The sequence below is a fragment of the Palaemon carinicauda genome, chromosome 37 (genome assembly GCF_036898095.1).
Source record: "Palaemon carinicauda isolate YSFRI2023 chromosome 37, ASM3689809v2, whole genome shotgun sequence".
In the NCBI taxonomy this organism is placed as follows: Eukaryota; Metazoa; Arthropoda; class Malacostraca; order Decapoda; family Palaemonidae; genus Palaemon; species Palaemon carinicauda.
Genome location: NC_090761.1, coordinates 12,175,244 through 12,199,727, shown reverse-complemented (window position 1 = coordinate 12,199,727; position 24,484 = coordinate 12,175,244). Strand labels below are relative to the sequence as shown.

General features: G+C 33.6%; 1 protein-coding gene across 2 annotated transcripts in view; it reads left to right on the top strand.

Moving 5' to 3' along the window:
* Positions 1 to 24,195, top strand: part of LOC137629454 (KH domain-containing, RNA-binding, signal transduction-associated protein 2-like) — a 255,746-nt gene extending 231,551 nt beyond the window's left edge. For both annotated transcript variants that reach the window (XM_068360760.1, XM_068360759.1), the window contains 4 exons: positions 5,459 to 5,756; positions 6,262 to 6,580; positions 14,340 to 14,410; positions 20,518 to 24,195. In XM_068360760.1, the coding sequence (XP_068216861.1) occupies positions 5,459 to 5,756; positions 6,262 to 6,580; positions 14,340 to 14,410; positions 20,518 to 20,621 (792 nt within the window). In that variant the 3' untranslated portion in view covers positions 20,622 to 24,195. The remainder of the gene's footprint in view (positions 1 to 5,458; positions 5,757 to 6,261; positions 6,581 to 14,339; positions 14,411 to 20,517) is intronic.
* Positions 24,196 to 24,484: the final 289 nt, after the last annotated feature.

Here is a 24,484-nt window from a genome sequence, read left to right as displayed (position 1 = left end):
GTGTAGGCCTCTGGTAGGAAAAAGGTTTGGGGGGGATTGTACCTTTTAGTAATTTATGGGCTTTAATTCTAAATGATATGGTGGTCTCTCCCCAAGGTCATTTTATGGGCGTGCTGAACCCATTTGAGAAAGAAAAGTTTTTATCAAAATGGTCACAGGAGTGCCTTAACTCAAAATGACATGGTGGTGTTTTCAACAGTCCGGAATGAACTTATTCCAACGTATTTTAGAAACTTCGGGTGACAGCTCTTTCAGTTGTTCATTAGCTAGAATTACCTTCGCTTGCGATTAACATTTTTGGTTCTGGTGGTTTGATAGTCTTTCTGTCTGTCTGTTGGCAGGAATATGTGAAGGCCAATGTTGGAATTATTTTTTTCATGAAACTTACTACAAACATTAACTGGGTACTTCAAAATCTCTCATTGATTATATTGACAAAGATTTATACGGTAAACCATCATTGGTAGGCTCCCAAAGTTTATCACATTGAATATTTCAGTCAAATTTCGTCAATACCCATCCATTTATTCTCGAGCTACACACAAATGGAAGTGAGTGAAAGCAGGTATCTGATGGTAATTATAACCCTGGATGTTACCCCTGGAATTAACCAAATCGAACCTTGAGTTGACTATGTAGAAAATTATAAAACTTTAAAGGCCAAAAGCAATTACGTTCATAGAAGTTTACCTTGTTGGATTGCCATTCTCGTGTTCAAAATAACAGCGATTATGGTCGCTTAATACATTTCAACCTGTTTCTGAAAGATAGCTAAAATTACTTTGCATTATTTGAATGATTATTTCTAAGATATATTGGACCTATTTTGTTTTTTTTTATTCGTCTCAGTATAACAAAATAACAAGATTATAGCTTCATTACATTCGGTTTATTGTGTTGATCACATTATAAAATGGGTGAAAAGGTAGAGAGGGATTTCATTCAGCGATTTAAAAGCTTAATTTCAAAAAGGTTTGAATACTGTACTTTTCTGTAATATATTCACAGACTTTTCAATTTTTTCATGGAAAGTCAAGAGAGCCTTTTCCCGATGTAATTTTTCTTTTGCATATAAAGGTTTACCTCTCGCATTGAAAAACTTACCTACCAGATAGAATTCCGTCGCCGATGCAAGAAAGACAATGAGCTATTTGCTTTGTCAGAAATATGATGCGTGAAACGGCGAAATAAAATGACACCATACGTGTGATATAGCTTCTTTGTCAACAAACTGTATAAAAAAGATAATTGAAATCTATGTCTTGAAGGGGAAAATCTAAACCATCACGGATAGAATTTTTTTTAAATGCAGAAATTTAATGTAAATAAGAAAAAGCCAGATATAGTAAACTCAGGTGTCAAAAGTCGCAATTTTACGTACTTAGTATTAATATTTCTTTAAAATTTGCAAAATTATTATTAAGTAATTAAAAATAAAGAGAAGCGTAATGGCTGAGAACTATGAAGCGTGAAGTAGATGATGAATAAAGAAGTATTGAATTAAGAGCTCAAGATAGAGACGACTGGCGAAATCTAACCGGGGAACCTTTGCGTCAACAGTCGTAGGAGGAGATGATGATGAATTGAAAATAAATTTCAAATATGTAAATTGAAATGATGTTTTTTCTCTCACAATAAAGTCGTGTATAACTTAGACAGCCTCTCCCACGTCTCGAATATATTTGCCCCCATACCATGGTAGTTTACATTTGATACTCTCTTTTAAGCCTTCAGAATATTTGACACCAAAACATGTTATTCTCTCTCTCTCTCTCTCTCTCTCTCTCTCTCTCTCTCTCTCTCTCTCTCTCTCTCTCTCTCTCTCTCTCTCTCTCTCTCAAGATGTTTATATACTAGACATGGACTGCATAATATCATATTTGTTCTCTCTCTCTCTCTCTCTCTCTCTCTCTCTCTCTCTCTCTCTCTCTCTCTCTCTCTCTCTCTCTCAAGATACTTGTATACTAGACATTACTGGACAACATTACAATATATTTATTTTCTCCCCCCTTCATCTCTCTCTCTCTCTCTCTCTCTCTCTCTCTCTCTCTCTCTCTCTCATGCAACCCAGACAGCATAGCAGGCCGTATTTTCGCACAGCGTGAAAACTCACGAACAAAATTTCGGCCGGCAAAATAGCCCATCAGTCACCTGGGCCGAGAGTCTGAACACAATTACAACGGGCTTAAAAATTAAAGCAAAGTGTTCCAAACTTATATACTTGAAGAGTGAAGGATCCTATCTCTGGTAGAGATTAATGAGGTAATTATAAGATTTTATTCCATCTCTTTGCTTTCTTTTTGAAAGACGACAACTTGGCACTTGGACACTTAATGAATCCCCAGTGTGTCACTGGCCGTTTTCTCCTAACGTTCAGACCGGGATTCCTTCCTGAATTAGCTTCGTAATTAAGATTTTAGGTGCAAGTTGTTTGGAAGTTTAACCAGGCAAAGTCATGATACAGAAAAGGGTTCTGTTGTCTGTAGACGAACTAAAAGTTAATTAAAGATTCACCCTATAATTTCTAAATCTAAACTGTGTTTTCATCTGCACATTCAGGTTGATTTGATATGTATTTTTATAATGTTGTCTGGTTAATTTAACGATAATATTTTGCTTTCTTTCTCATACCCGATCATGTATGCACACCCTGACAACCACTTGCACAGACAATACCACATAAACCCCCAAGGTATTAACAAGTGGCTCTGTGATACAGCTGCAAATTTCTGGTAAAACATTTGATCCAAGATTATTCCCCCAAAGCCAAATGGCTGGGTGGGGAGCAAGTAACCTCGCAGTTGCGGACTTACAAAGATACTAAATGACTGAACAATTCAAGGAGTACTCCTTTTAAAGGAATAAAAAGATGATTTATAAATTAATATGTATATATATATATATATATATATATATATATATATATATATATATTAATTTGTGTGCGTATGTTTCCAGAAAGCGCAAGTGCGTGTGCAGGACAGAGAGATGTACTGGGCGACTCACTTTGTTTGTGTAGATAGGAGGGGGGGGGGGGGGGGGGGGTTGTCCCACACGCTACTGACGAGCATTCTCTGTAGGTGTAGGAAGTTCACTCATGCTATAGCAGTTGATGTATAATTAACATTATTTTTTAGACCTTGAGGAAACTGATAAACTGTATATGCGAGTTCAAGTTTGTATTGATAGGATTGCGAAATCTAATTTAATGTTGTTACTGTTCTTAAAATATATTGTTTTGATTGTCCATTATTTCTCTTGCAGGTTAATTATTTCCTTGTTTTATTTCCTCTCTGTGTTATTTTTCCCTGCTAAAGCCCTTGGGCTCATAGCACCCAGTTTTTCCAGCAAGGGTTGTAGTTTAGCTTGTGATGGAAATAATAATAATAATAATAATAATAATAATAATAAAATTAGATACATTACCTAACATTTAGATCAAGGAGAATGAACGAGGATTGCCTTTATCTTTTAACCCTCGAATCAAATGAAGGAAAAGAAAAGAAAAAAAAAAGTTCACGTACCATCCAACTTTGCTCTCGACACGAGAAAATGACACAAGCGTTACCCACCATTTCCCTAAAATCATTGTCTGTCACGGAGAGGTGATATACTCGAATCGTGCTTATCTGGGGGAAATGTCTGCCCAAATGACGCTTGCCGTGCAACGCCACCTTCCCGGCGTCCCTCTGCCGTGCTTTCGTGTTACGTGAAATCAAACGTTGAGCGAGAAGGTCTCTATTGTCACCCTATAATGAAGCCTTCTCGTCACGTTCCTTTGTTGTCTTGGAATTCCTTGCCTCTTGAAATGGGAGGGTCTGGGATCAAGCTTTTCTAAGAAATGCTGTTGATCATGGCTATTTGAGTTGAGAGTGATCTGAATATCAAAAGTTGGTGCTATTCAAAGCGTATTCTTTGGGCAGATTTTCTTTGATGGTCTTAAATTTATATATATATATATATATATATATATATATATATATATATAAAATATATATATATATATATATATATATATATATGTTATATATATATATAAATATATATATATATATATATATATATATTATTGTTAATATAATGAAACGTGATTATAACATCGATATATCAATGTAGGTTCATACCATACGATTTCGTCTTTCGGAGAATGTAACTAATTGAAGATCCGCGTATATTTACCCCGACGTAGTCATGTACCGAATTAAGGTGGTGGCTGGGGAAGCAAAACTGATAAGGGGAAAAGCATTGTCTGTTTAATCTCTTTACTAGGTTACCGTAACTATTGTAATGTCATCCGAATCCTATAAAATATGTGGAAATGTATATATTTACTCAAACTACACTATATTCCGTTTTCAATTCCATGGGTGACTGGATTAATACTTTTGTCGTCCTTGAATATACTATAAGCGGCTTTCACATGTCTGTATTTACATCTTTCTATGCGCTTCAAATCTCAGCAATCTCAAAACTGGTATGAACAAGTAATTCTAGAGGAGATAATGAAGATTTCAACGTATCAAACCACTACAACTAGCAACACCGTGTAGCGAAATGGTCCTGGAAGCCTTTTGTCATGCAAAACATGTGGAAAAGACTGACAAAAGGACCAATTAGTATGCAGATAGGAAATTAGGAAACTAAGCTTTCTGACGGAACAGTTCTTTCAACACTCTTGTTACCTGTGTTGTTACAATTTATTAGAAGATCTTATGCAAAAGCGCTTCAACGAGCCTGTTTGAGGGGCCATTTTATTTACTAATTTCCTTTTTTATTCATTGATTTTTTTGCAAAAGTCGAATTAATTAAGTTAAAAAATAGAGCAAAATTATCTCATTCTTATAAAATAAATTAAGCTTATGCATAACAAGAGAAAGATACTTGAAAACAGTTTTGCAAGTTGAGGCTATGAACTTTTTTACTATACAATCCATTGCATCATCAAGTTAAATATGGCTATTTAATTGAAATTAATACATAATGCAGGAGTTAATGCTATGGAAATGTAAAAAGAATCATGGGGAACTGTTCTTAAATGAGGCATCGTAAAATTAGAGATTATAATTATATGGCCTACTTGCATGATTATAGATTTAATATCCGTATCTGCAGTAGGTTTACTAGATTATGTCCCATGGGTAATGTCTCTGCCTCGTGATCGCCAGACTGGGGTTCGAGTCCCGCTCAAGTTCGATAGAATCTTGTAGTGTATGCAACCTCACCATCCTTGTGAGAAAAGGCTGGGTGGGGGTTGGGGAGCCTAAAGGTCTACCTGATGAGTCACCAGCAGCCATTGCCTGGCCGTACCTGGTCCTGACTTGGGTGGAGAGGGGGTTTGGGCGCTGATCATATGTATAGATCAGTGGTTCTTAGCCATTCGTGTGTGGCCTTTAAACATAAACCTATTAAGTCACTATCATATACGCTGTCTTTTGACTCTTTTATACTTCTCTCCCAGGAAGAGGAGCTTCGAGCTTCTGGTGATGCCAAATACGTCCACCTGACGGAAGACCTTCACGTGGAGATCACAGCCTTCGCCTCGCCTGCGGAGGCCCATGCCCGAATCGCCTACGCCTTAGCCGAGGTTCGGCGATACCTCGTTCCAGACAACAATGACGATATCAGAAAAGAACAAATTAGAGAAATGGAACTCATCAGTGATCCTCAAGCTGGTGGGGCAACGGCTCCCTCTGGGGGCGGTGGGGAAGGAGGCGGTGGCATTGGAGAACGACCCCCTCCGGCACTAACTCCTCCAGGTATGTTAAAGAGAGAGAGAGAGAGAGAGAGAGAGAGAGAGAGAGAGAGAGAGAGAGAGAGAGGAGAGAGAGAGAGAGAGAGAGAGCATGTCACCTTTACCTCTATCAAATTAGATATTTGGGACGAGTCTGACTATTTTTATACGTATTTGTTTTTGCTTGGACTTATTTTCCCCTTGCATTTACTTTAATAGTCTCTGATTGTTATAATTTCTCTTCAAATGACTTTATTGTATTTTTTTTTAATTATAACAAAATATGTTTAGTCCACTAAACGCAATATTTAGAGCAATAGTGAATGTGTCCCCATAACCTATGAACGTTATTAATTTTCATATACGCAACAATAACCTTAATTATATATTGTATTGATACATGCAAGATATAATTTAGTTTAAATTCTGTTTAAGTCTTATATAGATGCTGTCCATCAAATATAACCAAATATATATATTTTTTACTTCCTTCTAATCCTTACAAAACCCCCAAAACCCTGCATTTATAGAACTGCTCCCGCCGGAGGGCCCAGAACACCGCGGCAGTGTCGTAGGACCTGCACCCCCAGGGCCACCTTTGCCACCGGGACTGCGAGCAAGAGGCGTCCCTCCACACCCACGTCTTCTGGCAGCACACCCAGGTCACCCCGCCCACCGCGGACTGCCGCCCTTGGTGAGGAAATTACCAGCCTCTCTACCCCCTCCCATCCCTCCTCCTCCAGCCAAGCGACGCGTTCTATCCATCCTCGACAAGGCCAAGCTCGCTCTCGACCATAGCTATGGCATTCATGACGATGATCTTCGACATTATCCCTTCGATACTCCAGAGTAAGTTACTCTTCTTTATTTCCCTTTTTTTCTTGCAAGTTAGGCTTCTGCTCCTGTTCCCTTGTCAGACACCAGTTGTATTTGACCTCTGTCTCTATCATGAAATTGCTTTGATAAATGGTACAATATATATATACAGTATATATATATATATATATATATATATATATGAATATTTATATTGTATATGTGTTTGCATATATATATATATATATATATATATATATTCATGTTGTATTTATTTCTTTGTGTATATATATATATATATATATATATATATATATATATATATATTGTATAAGTTTGTTTGTAAGTATATATATATATATATATATATATATATATGCATATATATATGTATATATATATATGTGTGTAAGTGTATGTCTGTCTGTCTGTGCGTATGTAGAATTCATCCGTTTTTCTGATGAGAGATGGTTCCAAAATAAAATCATTGCAACAGTCACTGCTACTTTCAAACGTAAACTAATGAATCTTGACTGTACCTCCAATGTAGTAAAACTTGATAAACATTAGCAGTTTCAATAAAATATACTGTCTTCTTTTCCAATATTTTTTTTTACATCATCTCTTCAGACCTTTCAACATCTTATTCTACGTCTACCACTTACGTGTTTTACCCTCTTTGCACTAACCCATTCTATCAAAATGATAAAACTACTTTAAGATATTCTGATCACTCCTTCCACCTATAGTAACACTTGTACCACTTATCAGACATTACTCCATGTTTATGACTATCAGTTATTAGTACACTTACACATACTATGAAAAAAAAGTTAATTATGATGAAGAAGCTCAAGTTAGTGTTCTTTCATTTGAATACAGCATTCATACTTCTCTTCCTTAAAGGGAAAATTATTCATAGTCTCAAAATCTTATGATGAATCATTTACTTTCACTCTTCAACTATTTGAATAAATATGTATACATTTACTTTACTGCAAGCATGTTTTTTATTTTCCATAATGTTCTTCCACATCTTTATTATTTACCTTATATTTTCCTCTCTGGTTATAATCCTGACTAATCTTTCAATCGCTTTGCACAACTGCTAATGGTCTTTTCTTCTGCCATGATACTGCTCCTTAAACATTTTCTTTATTCCCTTAAAAAAAATCATATACTGTCTCTTATAATTTTTATTCCCTCATGTCTCATTCGCTATGACTTTACTAGAGAATTCTACAAAAGGCTCATTCCCTCCATCCACCTAAGAATCTCTTACCTTAGTCAAATGTTTATGCTTTTTATCATTATATTCTATTAACAGACAAAATGTTATCACATTCCCCTCATACCTCAATGCAATAATGATAATATATACCCCAAGTCCCTCCTCTTCCTTTCATTTAATCGTTAAAGTTTTACCCCATTATTCATTTATTTCTATTGATTTTATGCTTATACAAATACTTCTTGGGAAACTATGCATTTCGAACAATTAACTCTCTTTTCAATTACATTTTCATAAGATTGTTTCCACTCACAATTACTACGGGAAATTCATACCAAAACTCTTTATCGGGTACTTTTTCATGGAAATCATCTAAAAGAACCACAATTTTGTGTCCTCAAAACTCGGCATGGCACAGATTTAGATTCATCTACAAACATTCTCTTTAATTCCGATTTCTATTCCTAGACCATGTGGGCTCACTTCACTGGTCTTACTCCAGCAATATCAAAGGTCCTCCCCATCTGTTCCATAGATTAAGGCATAAATACCTCTCAAAATCAATCTTTTGTCTACATATTTCTGCACAAACTTTACTTTCTATTATTTGTCATCAAGTATTATCTTATGAGGTAATATCCAACTTTTTACATTTGAGTAGAATTTGTCATAATACATTTTCAGTTCTGCACATCATATTTATTTTTTAAACTCTGTTTTGGTACTGTTTATATTCTATAATATTTTGGAAATAACATTGTCAAATGTATAACTGCAAGCATCATACCTCAGCCATTTGGTGACTCACACCACGCAGACACCCACACATAATCAATAAAGAAACAATGTATGGTACAGTAAGTTTTTTTTTTTTTCAGAGGAATTTAAAAGTTCACATGTGATAAAAGCAAAGCAATATTTATTATGTAAGTGGCAGAGTGAACGGTGTACAGTAAAATTGGATCTGTGACATGAGTTTCCTATATCTGTGGATGCTCAATATCTTTATGAATGGAGTTAACCCTTCCATTATGTATGAATTCAAAGAAAGGACAATGGCTGTAGAGGCTAAGGATGGAATACAAAATAAGTATTCATGAGTGTACGGATTAATGGTTGGTTAGTTGATGTCCGTGGATGATATGGTACTCATTGATGATAGAAAAAATAAAAAACTACAATAATTAGTAAAAGCTTTTTTTAAGTACTTACAAGATGAGAGTTTTGAAATTATATGTGAGCAATAGTAAGATTATGATAGTAAGTGGAAACTTGGAAGACGTAACAATAAATGTTGATTTAGAAGGTGGCAGTATGAAACCTGTTGACTTTTATCAGCATTCGGTACTAAATGATAGATGACGGTAAGATGCGGGAAGATATGGATCACGGAATTGAAAAAGAAAAGAGTAATAGGATGGCTGCAGAGGGCTATGAAAAGATATGAATTTTGTATGGAAGGCTGTGTAAGAATATACATGGATGAACCAACTCGATTGTATGACAGAGCAACGTGGATGTTGAATTAACAACGAAGGAGAAAGGATGAATCAGTTTAGACGAACTATTTGAGAAGTGAAAAGAATTATGGGAGAGAAATTGGAGATATATAAACAAGTGGAAGAAATGAGAACAAAAAAAAATTGTAAAAAGAAAAAGTTAGTAAATATGGACGGATGAATCACAATACTTAGAATGGACAATGTTATTTGAGAGGTGAAAATAATTATGGGAGAGAAATTGGAGATATATGTGAGTGAGATGAATTGTACAATTGAGGAGTGTTTTGAGGGTAGAGACGAGGAAGACTTAGAAAAGGTTTGATAAATAACATGAAAAAAAAAGCACTAAAAGGGGGCGGGGGGAGAGGGGTACTATGATCCAGGAAGGACGGGACACCATCCTAGAAAGAAGTACAGTGTATGAGAGGCGCCGTTAGGTGATAACCGAGAGGCGAGGCGAATGCAACTGAGCTTTATTACAACTGCCGAGTTTATATACAAGGCCTTGCGAGCAAGAACGTCATAAATATTCAAACAAAATAAAACATGAGCTATCATCCTTACACAGGTTGTTCTATTATCAGTGCAGGGAAGAGCGAGTGATGAGATAAAAAAAAAGCAAAACCGTTGCAGTGTACGAGCGTGAATGAACTTGAGTCTAGTGAGGTGCAATAACCCAGAGCAGGTGCCAAGGAGGACAGGAAAGTGCCTACCTTCTGTTTGCTAGGTTCGTGCTCAAATCCCTGTCTACCACTAACAGTGAGCAAGCTGTAACTGGGTATTAAGTCTAATTCTTTTCCCATATCCTCCAAAGGTAAAATGGTGTTTGGTTTTGATAAATGAATAGATACATAAATAATCTCTCTCTCTCTCTCTCTCTCTCTCTCTCTCTCTCTCTCTCTCTCTCTCTCTCTCTCTGAACTTTTGTCTCAGGGACATACGCATCTCTCTCTCTCTCTCTCTCTCTCTCTCTCTCTCTCTCTCTCTCTCTCTCAACTTTTGCCCCAGGGACATAAGCATCTCTCTCTCAACTTTTGCCCCAGGGGCATAAGCATCTCTCTCTCTCTCTCTCTCTCTCTCTCTCTCTCTCTCAGTGCGCAAAACAAACGCATAACCGCCTCCCCCCATTGTTATCCCAACCTCTATCGATCAGTCCACCTCATTGATGGTCGCTTCCAATTTCGCGTCGCTCGACGTGCAGATAAATCAGGTCACTTTCAATTTATATTTTGTGCAAACACGTTTACGGGGGACTTTACGAGGTCATTCGGGGATCGCGCATTATAAATCCCTCCCAATTACTCAAAAAAAGGACGAATTGCAATGATGATGAACGTCCAGGTACGAATGTTATGTACGTACATGGCCCGTGATGCTCAGACCATAAGCCTTCAAAACGGTCGAAACTTTCAGCATAACTTTGGTTATGACGCTAATGCTCTATTTGATGCCCACAGAGTGGGCCGAATAAAAGCAGCAGTGCACCCGTTTGGTGCTTGAATTTTGCAATTTCCCCTCACTGTGGTATGTAAGCTCGGAAATTTTGTCCGATTATCTATCTATCTATCTTCTATCGATCTATTTGTCTGTCTGTCTATCTTTATCTATCTATCGTAAGCTCGGAAATTTTCTATCCATCTATCATAACCTCGGAAATTTTGTCTATCTATATATCTACCTATTTATCTATCTAGCTATGGGTTAACGGACACAAAACCAGGCCGGGATTATGTATGTATAAAAGCATACCATAGGAAGAAATGAAAATTTGAATATGGCTTTTGAAGATTTGCAGTGCATATCACTCTATGAAGGAACATTCTAATTATACATGGATTAGAATGTCCGGGCAGATTAGATATTAATTAGTATCACAAATCTAAATATAAAGAGGTTGAAATGATTGGTTAGGCACAAGAACTTTGGATTGGACGCATATTTCCTGTCCTATGCGAAGATTACGTTAAATTCGATGAACATCATCTAACACTTGCCTTTATCACAGGTAGAACTGTAGGTGCTGAACTGATCGCTCTTTAAAAAAAAAAAAATGTAATTTTAATCAGAAATTCTCCATAAAAATATACTGATCTCAGCCTTATTTCAGTAAAATACAGGCGACCGTAATTTTACCATACCTTATTATTATCTCTTCAAAAGGGTAAATATTTGCCAACATATATGCCAGGATTTGTACCGTTTTTTTAATGCAAATTTTTAACATTGCTTGACAGGGACCTAATATAAGGGATATAATTTGAACCTAGCAATATTATGCCGGTAAATACAAAGAATAGTTGTTAGCTAAAAAAAATTAATGATCAGATTACTTGGAAAAAAAATACTTAAGATTGTTGTTGAACATAGATTTCTCACTAGGGAAAGGATTCTATATTTAATTTAAAATTTAATTCACTTTGCAAGAACTGGTAAACGATAATATTCGGTATCTGGAAAGTTTAGAATTTTTGGAGGAAAAAATATGGAAAAATTTATCGAATTGAAATCTAGAGAACTGTACGCATAAATTCAAATTAAGAGTAATGGATACTAAAAAAAAATGCATGTTAATGTCGATGTATTGGTATTTCAATTTTATCTTTCATTAATTATGAAAAGAATGGTAATAGATTCAAATGTGAAAGCAAAATATAAAATTAAATATCAGCTAGGCAAGATAGAACTCATCCAATTTATTAGAAGATTGCTTTAGATAATGCAGATTACACGATAAATTATCATTTCTCGAGATTAGTCGATTATCAAATGTTGTATTTAGGAGAGGATGATATGCGTGATTATAGAACAAGAGAAATACGATGTCTGTGTATCAGAGCTTTCACCTTATGCAAGGATATTTGAAATAATCATAAATCTGAGTTGATCAACGAAGACAGTAGGTTTTATGCAATGAATGTAAATAAGGCCAGGGTATATGGATTTGGGTGTTGAATATTCAAATTTATTATTACAATCGATAATAATGAGCAAATATGCATAGCGTAGGAACCAAAACCTTTAGAACAAGACAAGCTATTCACCCTATCTCAAAAAAATACGATTGAATTGAAAAGAAAAACAATATAGAAACGGCATCAGATACAAAGTATAAAAATAAATGAGCAAACGAAATATTCAAATAGTAAAATAGAAATTGGGAGTTATTAATAGCAAATGTTGGTGTATGATTAAAAAAATAACGCACTGAATAACCATTAGCTAAATATGTTTCTAAAAGTATAATATCATATAGAAAGGAAAGTAAAATTAAAGGGTTTCTGATTTTAAATCAAACAAGGTAATTAAAAAATTGATAAATAAAGTCCATAGAAATTATTGATATTCATTTGTGACGCAGGTCGAGGTTGTAAATATTGGCTATGAAGTCCCTACCACTCGTAAATTAAATACCAGTAATCGGGAGTTAAATGGAAGAACAGGATTAGAAATGAAACTATAAGAGAGATTACTCGAGTGCCATATGTGGATGATATCATGGTGAGGGGTAGAGAGAGATTGTTTGGATATGCTTTTCGCACTCCCCCAGAGAGATTTGTTCACCAAACGTTTAACTGAGCTCCACAAGGCACTAGAAGAGTTGGAAGACCCAGGCCTACATGGCTGAGGATTATGAAGCGTGAAGTAAGAGATGATGAATAGCGAAGTATTGATTTAATAGCTCAAGATGGAGACGACTGGCGAAATAAACCGAGGCCCTTTACGTCAATAGGCGTAAGAGATGATGATGATGATGATGATGATGATGAATTGTCCTACCCAAAACTAAGAGCTGACATAAATGAGAATTTCGGACTGTATCTAAATCTGAGCGGTTAGCACTGACCAACACTTGATGGATTTGAATGTTAAGATTGCAACGGACATTAGTGAAAACTAAGCGATTGCATTTCAATTTCTTAGTAATGGATTCAAGATAATTTTTATAAAACTTTTTCAATACCAGGCAATTATAGTGTCAGCATATGTGCCATGATTTAGTTGAAGTATAAAATATCAAGAAAAAAATTTTGTGTATCAATGCATTACAGAAGTTATAGACATAATACTTATACCAATGGACAAGCAACTTTAGTGTGGAGAATAAGTATTCCCAGTGGAGGAAGATAAAGGTAGGCTCATCAGATCTAGAAGAAGAGAAGAATGAAAACATTAATCTTAGTTGGCAGCGAACAAAGAGTAGAGCACCAAGGGGAAAGGAATGACTGGAAATGGTAAAAGACTGTAAAAAAACTGATAGGAATAAAAGACATAAGTAAAGGTAATACTGACGGCGATGCATAAAAGACAACCTATTAAAAGTAGTTCCAAAGTATTAAAAAGTTGGATTTCCAACGTTATAGAGTGATAAGTTATTCCGCAATAGCCATAAAGTCACCAAATTGTGTGTGTGTGTGTGCGTGTGCGTGTGGCGAGATAAGTGGAGTGAGGGTAGAGGAGCTGATTTTTTACTTTGTGATGTAGACTAAAGATGTATAGCTGGGTTCTTGTTTGTTTCTCGTTTGTTTTTCCTTAATTTGCTTCTACTGAAAAATTAATAAAATCTCGCTTATACAATAAAAAGCAATACATAGGCACACACACACACACACACACATATATATATATATATATATATATATATATATATATATATATAGATATAGATATAGATATAGATATAGATATAGATATAGATATAGATATAGATATAGATATAGATATAGATATATATATATATATATATATATATATATATATTCCGGTCACCCTCAGGCCTCCACGTTCTGCATGTGCGTGTATGCACATCTATCTAAATATTTAACCGCCATTTTTGACGGGTCGCGTACACTAGTATATTCAATTTTTATTACAAGATATATTAAAGAATTTCTAAAACAAATATGTTTTCTGATCCTTATTTGACTTTAAGTGATCTCTCTCTCTCTCATTCTCTCTCTCTCTCTCTCTCTCTCTCTCTCTCTCTCTCTCTCTCTCTCATCGTCATCAGCCATGCCTGAATAGCGTCTAGTATTCTATCCCGTTCTGTCTGTCTCCTCAGATTCGCATACGATGAATATGCCGATTACGGACCCGACGAATTCGCAGAAGTTTATAATGGAGAATCCTACGGTAAGTAAAGGGGACCCACTTCAGACCCTGGTTTCATTCCCCTTCTAAAAAAAATAAAAAAAAATCTGTCCTTCTTCAAGGGTTCAAAAGAAAGCAAAGATATATTTATATTTAAAAAAAGACAATAATAAAAAGTAATATATAAGGAAATGCAGAGAGAAGTGCTCTTTCTATTACGTACTTAGATGGAAAAGTCAGTCAGTGGAGATAATAGTGAAATGTATATTTGGATTTTTGTCAGGCGTTTAATGATTATGCAAGAGTGAATGAGAAAGAACTAAAAAGTGCATTGTAAATTTATAAATTCTGGAATAAATAGCTTCTATTTTATTGCCATATGAAATGATGCTACTCTTATCTATGTTTAAAATCTTGTTGATATATATGTATGTATGTATGTATGTATATATAAACATTTGTATACATACGTTCGTATATATGCATATATAAATACATATAAATATATATATATACATTATATATATACATATATATATATATATATACATTATATATATACATATATATATATATATATATATATATATATATATATATATATTATAACCAAACAAAGTCGTGAAAAATAACTATTTTCATGTATTTGAATGCTGGCAATTTCAACTTTAAAGAATTTATTATTTAGATGTAAAATGTCTTGTTGATTCCTAATTTTTTCTGTTTATCAAAACCTTTTCTCTAGAAAATATAATTTTGCTTTTATTTTGGCAATTTATTCCGTAAATGGAAAGATTAATTCAACAATTGCCAATTATAATTTAATACTTCAAAAGCAGGTATAGCAACACGTGAGGCAAGGTTTTACACACACATACACACTGATATATATATATATATATATATATATATATATATATATATATATATATATATATATGTATATATATATATATATATATATATATATATATATATATATAAGTATATACACACATATATACATATATATATACATATACATATATAGCCTATGCATATATATATATATATATATATATATATATATATATATATATATACACACATATATACATATACATATATATATATATATATATATATATATATATATGTGTGTGTGTGTGTGTGTGTGTGTGTGTATCATTGTTCACCAATTATTTACATAAAAGCCTCCAATCTGCGATTTTTGTTAGGGCTAATGCGAAACTCGTAATGGATGAACTTTTATCCGTTTGATTGATTACCAAAAGCTCACATATAAATTTTGTCGTAACGTACTCCATACATCTAAAGAAATATTGCACTACGAATTATCAATAACATTAATCTGCGCTTCGTTAGAAGATATTATGTATGATCATTCAGTGGTCGTTCGAAAGACATATTTCATAGCATAATTAGACATAAGAATAAATGACGGAAAAATATGGCACCGCTTAATCATATCAATTTAAAACTATACATTATTAGAAATATTAGGCTATGTAAGAATCTAGTCTTGGATCTAAGTAAACTAATCAATCAATTGAGAGAGAGAGAGAGAGAGAGAGAGAGAGAGAGAGAGAGAGAGAGAGAGAGAGAGAGAGAGAGTAATGATTAAAACTTGAGTGCGGTATCACTTTTAGGTCAAGTTATTGCTTCATTCCAAATTAAGAGAGAGAGAGAGAGAGAGAGAGAGAGAGAGAGAGAGAGAGAGAGAGAGAGAGAGAGAGAAAATCGTATCCATTACTGTGAAAGAATTCAACATAATTCGTAACTCTATTGTCTTTAAAAAGTAAATGCAATTGTGTAGAAGTATACAATGGTTGATGTGTGACATGTGATTAGATTTAAAAAAAAAATCATAGATGTTCAGTTAGGAGAACGCATCGTGAAAGCCATATCACTTTGACGATTATTTTTGCCAAAAGGAAAAGAGAAATGCTATATTGCACCTTGACCCGTGGTGATATCTTAAGTGCAAATTCACCCAAAATTGTTAAATAATCAAAAGACGGTATATTTCTTGTAATAAATATAATAAAAACAATAACTATAATAATAGTGATAATAATGAATGTGAATAAATGGAATTAAGAGCTACTTTCTCACTGAAGGATACTAAATATTAATTTGAATGTCTGAGAAGTGTTACATATGTATCAATGGTCCATTACCGAGAATATGAACTGTAGATATATATTCCGTCCAGGAAGGAATATCCGTTGTTAATTTAGGCTTATTTTCATGTTGCATCTTTCATAACTAAAACTGAAATCGATGGACGCCGAGTGTGTTAGTCAATCACAAAAACAAAACCGTCAGTTAAAAACAAAAGCAATTGAATTCTTCCGTCATAGTCGATAAGAAAAATGATGAATTGAGTGCTTTCATATAAGGAAAAACAGTCAGAATGAAAGTTTTTCGCTATATCGTTCTTTGGACCTTAACACGCGAATCATATATAAATGTTTAAAGCTTAACATTAATGGCATATTCGATGTCATTGAAACATCTTCACGTGTCTTTCAAATGCTTCTCTGATTCCCAGCTCCCAATTGGTTAAATGAGTTGTTTAACGTTATTATAAGAAGAGATTTCATGATTCGTTTGATTATGTACATATACACATTTATATATACATCCGTATTCTTATGTTAAAAATACATTTCTTTTCACTAAGAATATTTCATAGTATTCAAATCAGATTTTACTCAATGGAACATCACCGATCAGTTAATGTTCCTATAACATCCCTCCGAACGACCAATTTTAGACACATGAAAGCATTTATACACTAAATATATTATTCCTTATTTATGGATGCATAAGGATGTAAGTGTCTCTATTTATGTGTATATGCACACGTGCAAACCAAGACTTTCCAAAACTTCGAACGATGCTAAAAGTAATTTCATACTACAAAGAATTAACATATTTTTTAATGCTAATGGTATCATTATTGTTAACATCAGTACTTGAATGCTTATTAAGATATGTAATATAAGATCTGCATTAAAACAAACTTCGACGCAGTTCAATATTATCCTGTCCTTGACCTAATATTGTATAAAGTATATATGCACGCCATATATACATGTGTATGTATATATTTCTATGTATATATGTGTATATATGTGAATATATATAAATGATACTAGGATAGCCTTTATGTGAGGTCCAATATTAGACAGCGAAACTTACAATGATGTCATTTATGCACAGAAAATTTAGCAATATTTTTCATGTTATCTTTGCATGACTTCCTTTCTGCAAAATGTAAATATAAGTTTTCAAACACCCTTTTCAGACTGGATTTATACATGTATTTTTATGTTCTATGTTTCATTAGGCTGTATTTATTTTCTTATGATGTAAAGAGAAACATGATCAAAGATTTTTTATTCAGCTTTGACCTGATGAGTAAGTATTTTTCAGCACTTCCCATTCTGGTGAGATCCTTACTAACATATTTTGTAGAATCAAATCCTATGACTTTTTTAAATGTACGAGGTTACTTTACTTCATTTGTTTTTTCTGAATTTCTTTTCTTCTTCTTTAAAACTGAATGATAAATTCAATTTTTTAAATAGCATCTTAAATCTAAAGAAAAAATAAAATAACAGATTAAGTGACTGAAGTGGAAAATATATTTAAGTGGATATGGATCTAGAGATTTACTATAGACATGGTGGATGGATTAACATATAATATCCTTCGACAGAAAATTCTCTCTCTCTCTCTCTCTCTCTCTCTCTCTCTCTATATATATATATATATATATATATATATATATATATATATATATATATATATATGTGTGTGTGTGTGTGTGTGTGTATGTGTGCGTGTGTGTGTATTACTGGACTTGCATATTGAACAAATATTTATAAGAGTCATACAGTTGTAGTTGAATTCTAAATCTTTCCAAATTTTACAATTATGTTTATATCCTATTTCCATTAGGATAGCTTATTTTCTTGTTTAAAGAGTATTGAATTTGATTTTCAGCACCGAATCTTATATGAAATTTTCCCACAAATTCGTAAAGTATGAAAATCCTAACCATGTTGAAATAACTGATTTGTGGAAAATACTCCTATATTTAGGGAAACGTAAGCGTCTATGAGTTATAAGCTTTCACACTAAAATTAATGTGCTTTAAACTTCTATGAATTCATGTTTTTGGATAGTCTATTTCTTACTATACGGGCTGTACATATGAAAATCAAGACAGAACTTACATAAAATCGTCAATACTGCTATTGACTGTAACTTTTTTTTTACAATAAACTAGTCTATTTTGTTCATTTTATTGTTTAAATATCTGCATGAAGACTACATAACAATATGAATTACAGTATAACTAACATGTTTACAACCGGCGAACTCAAAACCTTTGAACATGGAAGAATTAAAATAAAAACAAATCAATTTATTGCCATATTTTTCTTTCTCGATCACTATTATTTACTTTGATAGATGAATAAGTGTTATCTTGTTAAATCTTTAGTCGGATGACAGTGATCAGTATACGATCTAATCGATTTTAGGTGACCAGGCTCAATTTAAAACTTGTTGTATTAGGAAGAAAAGATAGTTGATAACATACCGTATGATTTCCTCCAGGCTAATTTAATCTACAAAGATAGTATCAGATTATTAGTGATGAGCTCATTCCAGAAATCCTAGAATAACTTTGATAATATTTGGCGGAACAAATGTAGCGAGCCATCTTTTAGAAGATGCTTTGAAAGTCAATACACTTGAAAGAATTCTTACATGAAAGCGAGAGAAAGATAGTAGTAATGATTTCCATTGGATTCTGAAGATTTAAATGCTTGTCCTTTACCTAAGACTGTCTTTCTTTTCTTAAACCATCCTTCACTGTGATTCATTCAGATTTGGATATCTTCTAAAACATGACAAAAGAAAATACAAGATTGAAGAGTTACAATTTCAGCAAGATTATTCAAAACTATTCATCAGAAAAGTCACTTAACCTGTTATTTTCTTTTAAATATTCCTTTGCTTTCGGATGGTGTTAGTCCTATTTATTAAAATGTTAAGAAACTGTGGTTTCCTAGCGATAGTGTATTAATACCAAATTTCAGTGGAGTTATTAAATCACCCTTCAATGCATAAATAAAACCATGTTTTTTATCATTTCCTAAATAAACACTTTTCTAACAGTTACCTAAGTAAGCCATGTCCCCTGTCGTTCCAAGGCCTAGCATTAAATATGTCTGTATGTGCAAAGCTTAGCTTTTGCACGGATAAATACTCTAACAATAATATTTATAATTTTATAATAATTACTGGGGACAAGTGTTTGGCAGCTAAATGCAGCTCTGTTCATCTGCAAGGAGTCATGTGAGGGAAGACTTTTTGTTGGTTGTGAAACATACCGAAACTTGGGTTGTTTTTTTGGAATAGAAATATATCAAATGAGAACGACTATAATACTCCAACAAAATTAAAAAACAATTAATCGAAGAAAAACAACGATCTAATGGATTATTGACATTTTGCATGAAGTCTTTATTGTAAATGTAGGTAAAATATATCCCCAGCCTACTGATTTTAGATCATGAATCCCAAGTTTACATTTTAGTGAGATATTTGGTTTTTCTTAATAAATGTATTTTTATTTCAATGATATATCCTTCATGCATGTATACATGTTAACGAATAAATATGGATATGTATAACATAAATGATAGACCTGCAATCAGTAATAATCAGTATGCACAGACGGGGCTACGTATACAAAATTAATGAAATACAAGAAGCCGCTTGATGGATAGGCATATTAACCCAACGGTTACTGATTGCTTTAATTACAACATGCAACAAAATCCCCAGTCTAGAGCTTAAAGACTGGCCACTTTAGACAACTCGTTCATAATGATGAATGTAAAAATAAAGATAAAGTTTTCTTTTTACCAACCGTCACAATGACTGATTTGATTTATTTTTTTTTTTTTAACTAAAGAAAGTCCAGAATAGATAGAAGAGAAAGGACGGGTCTATGGCTCCTTGCATGATGGACAGGATTTTTTGTGCCCTCAAATGTGCTGCATTTTAGCCTGCCAAGGATTTGCCTTCAGTAATGAGTAATTCCAAACTTCATCGTACTTCCTCAGAAGGGGCAGGCGGAGGCGGCCGATGGTTGGCTTACAAGCAGACTCTGCCTTCCGCCGTAAATCGGTCGAGGCGCAGAACTTCTCCTTATGCCAGGCCTAAATAAGGTACATATTCGCGTGTGACTCAGAGGTCTGCATAAGGTCCAATTTTGCCCGTCTAGAATCTCCAATAAACAGCGCGTCTAACCCAATCTCCGCCGATAGCACACACACCATCCTCTCTTGTTAATTTATACAACCAGAAAAAAAGAAAAAAAATGCACATGTGCTAGTCAACCTGCTTTAACCATATATTACTAAAAGAGAACATTTTATGATTTATTCTTTGTGTACTTTAATAATAAAGAGAGAACGCTCTTGTCACCTTAAAACTACAAACTAAACATGTCAGTCAATTATTCCTTTGTCTTCTTTGTGGCATTCTCATACTCTAAGTACAAATATGTGAAATTTCTTCTTTTTTTAAAGTAAGATACTTCTACCCATTGCAATGAAAAATAACTACATACAGACCTAATTTTTGATGTATTTTGGTCCTCCTTAAAACCCACATCAACCCACCAGTAAGTAAGTGTTTTTGACCAATGATAACAATAAATGTCCAACCAAATCAATGGTAAACAAACTTGCCTGTAATGTGTAGTGAACGGTAGTCCGAGTTAGATATCTATACGTGAGTGATAAATCTTCATTCATTACATTGTCATCCAGAGACGTACATAGAATGTAATACTTATTTTGGTAATCAGATTTGCTGTGTAGTGTGTGAAGTTACATCAGCTGTTTCCCAAGATGTAAGATTTAGAGTTACCTTTCCTCTCTTCCTTGTAGTGTACGTGTAGATTAGAATTAAAGAGAAAAGAGCAGAAGACAGACAGGAGTGCGTAGAGATCTATTACATCGATGTCTGACTCCCCGAGAATGACTCCCGGATTCTTCTCTCTCTTCATGACAATGTTTTTGTTACAGATGAAAAAGAAAGTAGGATGAGATGAGTTATTGTGGAGGCTGTGTAAGAAACGATTTTTTTTTTTAAATTAGAGCTGGTGTGACACTTATTCTATAATATGTACAGTATGGCGTGCATAGATGATGGCCAAAAGTATGGCTTCACATGTGAAGGGCGACGAGGTATACAGTTTCTCTCAGAGAAAGAGAGACATTGCATGCCAAAAGCAAGCAGGTGGAAAAGAAAGAAACGAAGCATCGCATGACGTAAGAGAAACCCCTCTACCCATTTTTTGTAAAGCTGTTTATTTGTGTAAGCCAGGTGTCATGACTCATAACAAATCAAAAAAATCAAACCATAAACATTTTAAGGAATTCATAGCTATCATTAAGGCCACGTCCGTGTGGTGTCCATGTTCCACCACCATAAAAGTTCATTCTCCTTGCTGTAGAATAGGGTGTTAAGCAGGTATGAGAGGCAGTTGCTATTATGAAGGAAGCAGCAGCAGTAACGGCAGCAGCAGAAGCAGCAGACGCAGTAAGCAGGTACGTACGTCTCTACAACCTCAAACAGCAGCGCCTTAAGGTTCAAGTTTCCACGACGAAGAGGGTGATTTTCGCACTTAAAAGAGAGAGAGTGCCAAATACAATGAAACAATATTTGTTGCTTTGTGCATAATATAATTTCTTAATGATCTTATTTTTAATTTTATATGAAAAATTCTAAGTCACAATGTGTCTTTCTTTATTATTCCTGCAAATAATATATCTGGAAGAGATTATGAATCGTTGTTATGTTTTAAGGAACAAATTTTAATTACTGTTTTTGATTAAATTAGTTCTAAATTCAATTTTATCCAAACCTTAAATGTTATATTGTATGGCTCTTAATCAGGTATGTATACATATATATGTATACATATATGTGTATACTTGAAGTTAAAAAAAAATTCAAATATATGCATATAATGCGTATATATCTATATAGATACGTACATATGAATGAGAGCTAAAAATATATATTTGTTAATAAATGAGAAAATAGTCTATGTTACAGGAGTCATCACCCTATTTTCCAGCATAATAAAAAGCACGAATATTATTATCATTATTGTTCTCCACAACATAACTTAGCTGATTTGGGCAGAATAACCATAATTCTAAAAGGAAACTAAAATAATAAATTCATGATGAAAAGACATGAAACTACGTAAATATGGCGAATAAAAATAAATAATGATTATGGAACTGATGATCAGGACGAATAAACTGTATATGTATAAAATCTATAAAGAGATTTTAGTGTCCATTTCAGTTAAGTTCTGGAGAAGAGAGGGTTCGGTATTCGGTAGAACCGAATCCATTGCAGTATTGCCAAGTGTTGTATTACTCGTTCTTAATTATATGGATCATTAACATATGCTTATTTAATTATTATAATTATATGGATTATAGTAGATAACGGCTGTATTTGTGTCTTTATAATAAATTAAAGAAAATAACTAAACTCATCGATTACTATCCTTTCTTTATAAAATAAAATAGATCTCAAATCCGAATTAAAACTGATACAACCATAATAAATCATTCTCTCTAAATAAATATGGCATATTAAATTACAAGATTTTACTCATATAAATACTTTTGGGGGGATACAATGCAAGGGTTTCGTGCCTCTGGTGACGTCATATCTCATAACAATAGCCAATGATGCATGATTATATGAACTGGTTTTCACATGGCTCCCCAAGATAATATACCTCCACCCTGCTATAAAAAGTGACGTCATTAGAACGAAATTTGTTTCACCTTTTTATCACTTTTTTTTGCCTATTTCCGATTCCCATTCGGCATCCATGTCAAGAGACTTTACTATACTTTGAAACAAGCTGTAGGATTTAATACAAGAATCGTGCAAAGGGTTGTATTTACAAACGCCAGAATCATGTTGCATTCCTTTCAACCATTCCTTCATAATAGGGAAGATATATATGGATTTACAATATTTGCATTAACTTGGTTTATATATCTGGGGAATTTCAGTCTGTGTTTTTTGCTGACACTGACTAGGGTTTTATATCACAGGGATTCAGGGAGTATAGGTCTTAGTCACGGAAAAACCCTGCACAACGGAGGACCTACTAAATAAAGACGGGTTAAGCATCATTATTTCCTTTATTTTACTCAATTGCAGTGAATCTCATTAAGGAGGAGAGATACTTTATTAATGCAGAGATATTTTCTGAAGTGAAAATGTTTCTAGAAGAATTTAAACCAATATCATTGAGATAATATGAAACACATTCGACAGGATAACGAAAAACACAGTACTCTCTAACAAACAAAATAAAAGACTTGTTAACAAATAAATATTATCCTATGAGCAGAACTGGAGTGGCATTTAAGTTCAGATAAGGATTATGCAATTATGAAATTAAAGCATTGGTCAAAGGAAAGGACGAAAATCATTCCAGACGATTCACAACCATGGGGTAAGGAATGGATTTTAATAGAACCGTCTATGCTGACTAAAACTATCCCATCATTGAAAAATTCAGTTGTAAATTTCATCTGATATTGCTTTTATTACAGCTTATAACCCGAGCATCTCGGCCAATGTATTTTCAACCCCCGAGAAGAATGACTTTAGCAGTATAGGTAGGGTAATGAATACTATAGCTGTGAAAAAAGACTAGGTGGATATACATAGTTATATGTATGAAAATTTATGTATATTTTGTAAATAAAGATTATATTGAATAAAGCCAGACTTTTATTTGCAACCTTACTAATTTCTACTTTTTTATAGTACAAAAAGAAAAAAATATAAAACAGAAAGGCGATGTGGGCCATTTTTTTCAACGGTGAAATAAATAGCAGATGCATAATACAAAAGGTAAGTGGACTGGCAACAAAATACTAAAACATGTTTCAGCAAACACATAAAGAAACAACTTATTACCCATGATAAGAAAATGACATATAATACTATGGTAGAGTTGGCAGACTTGGTCATGAA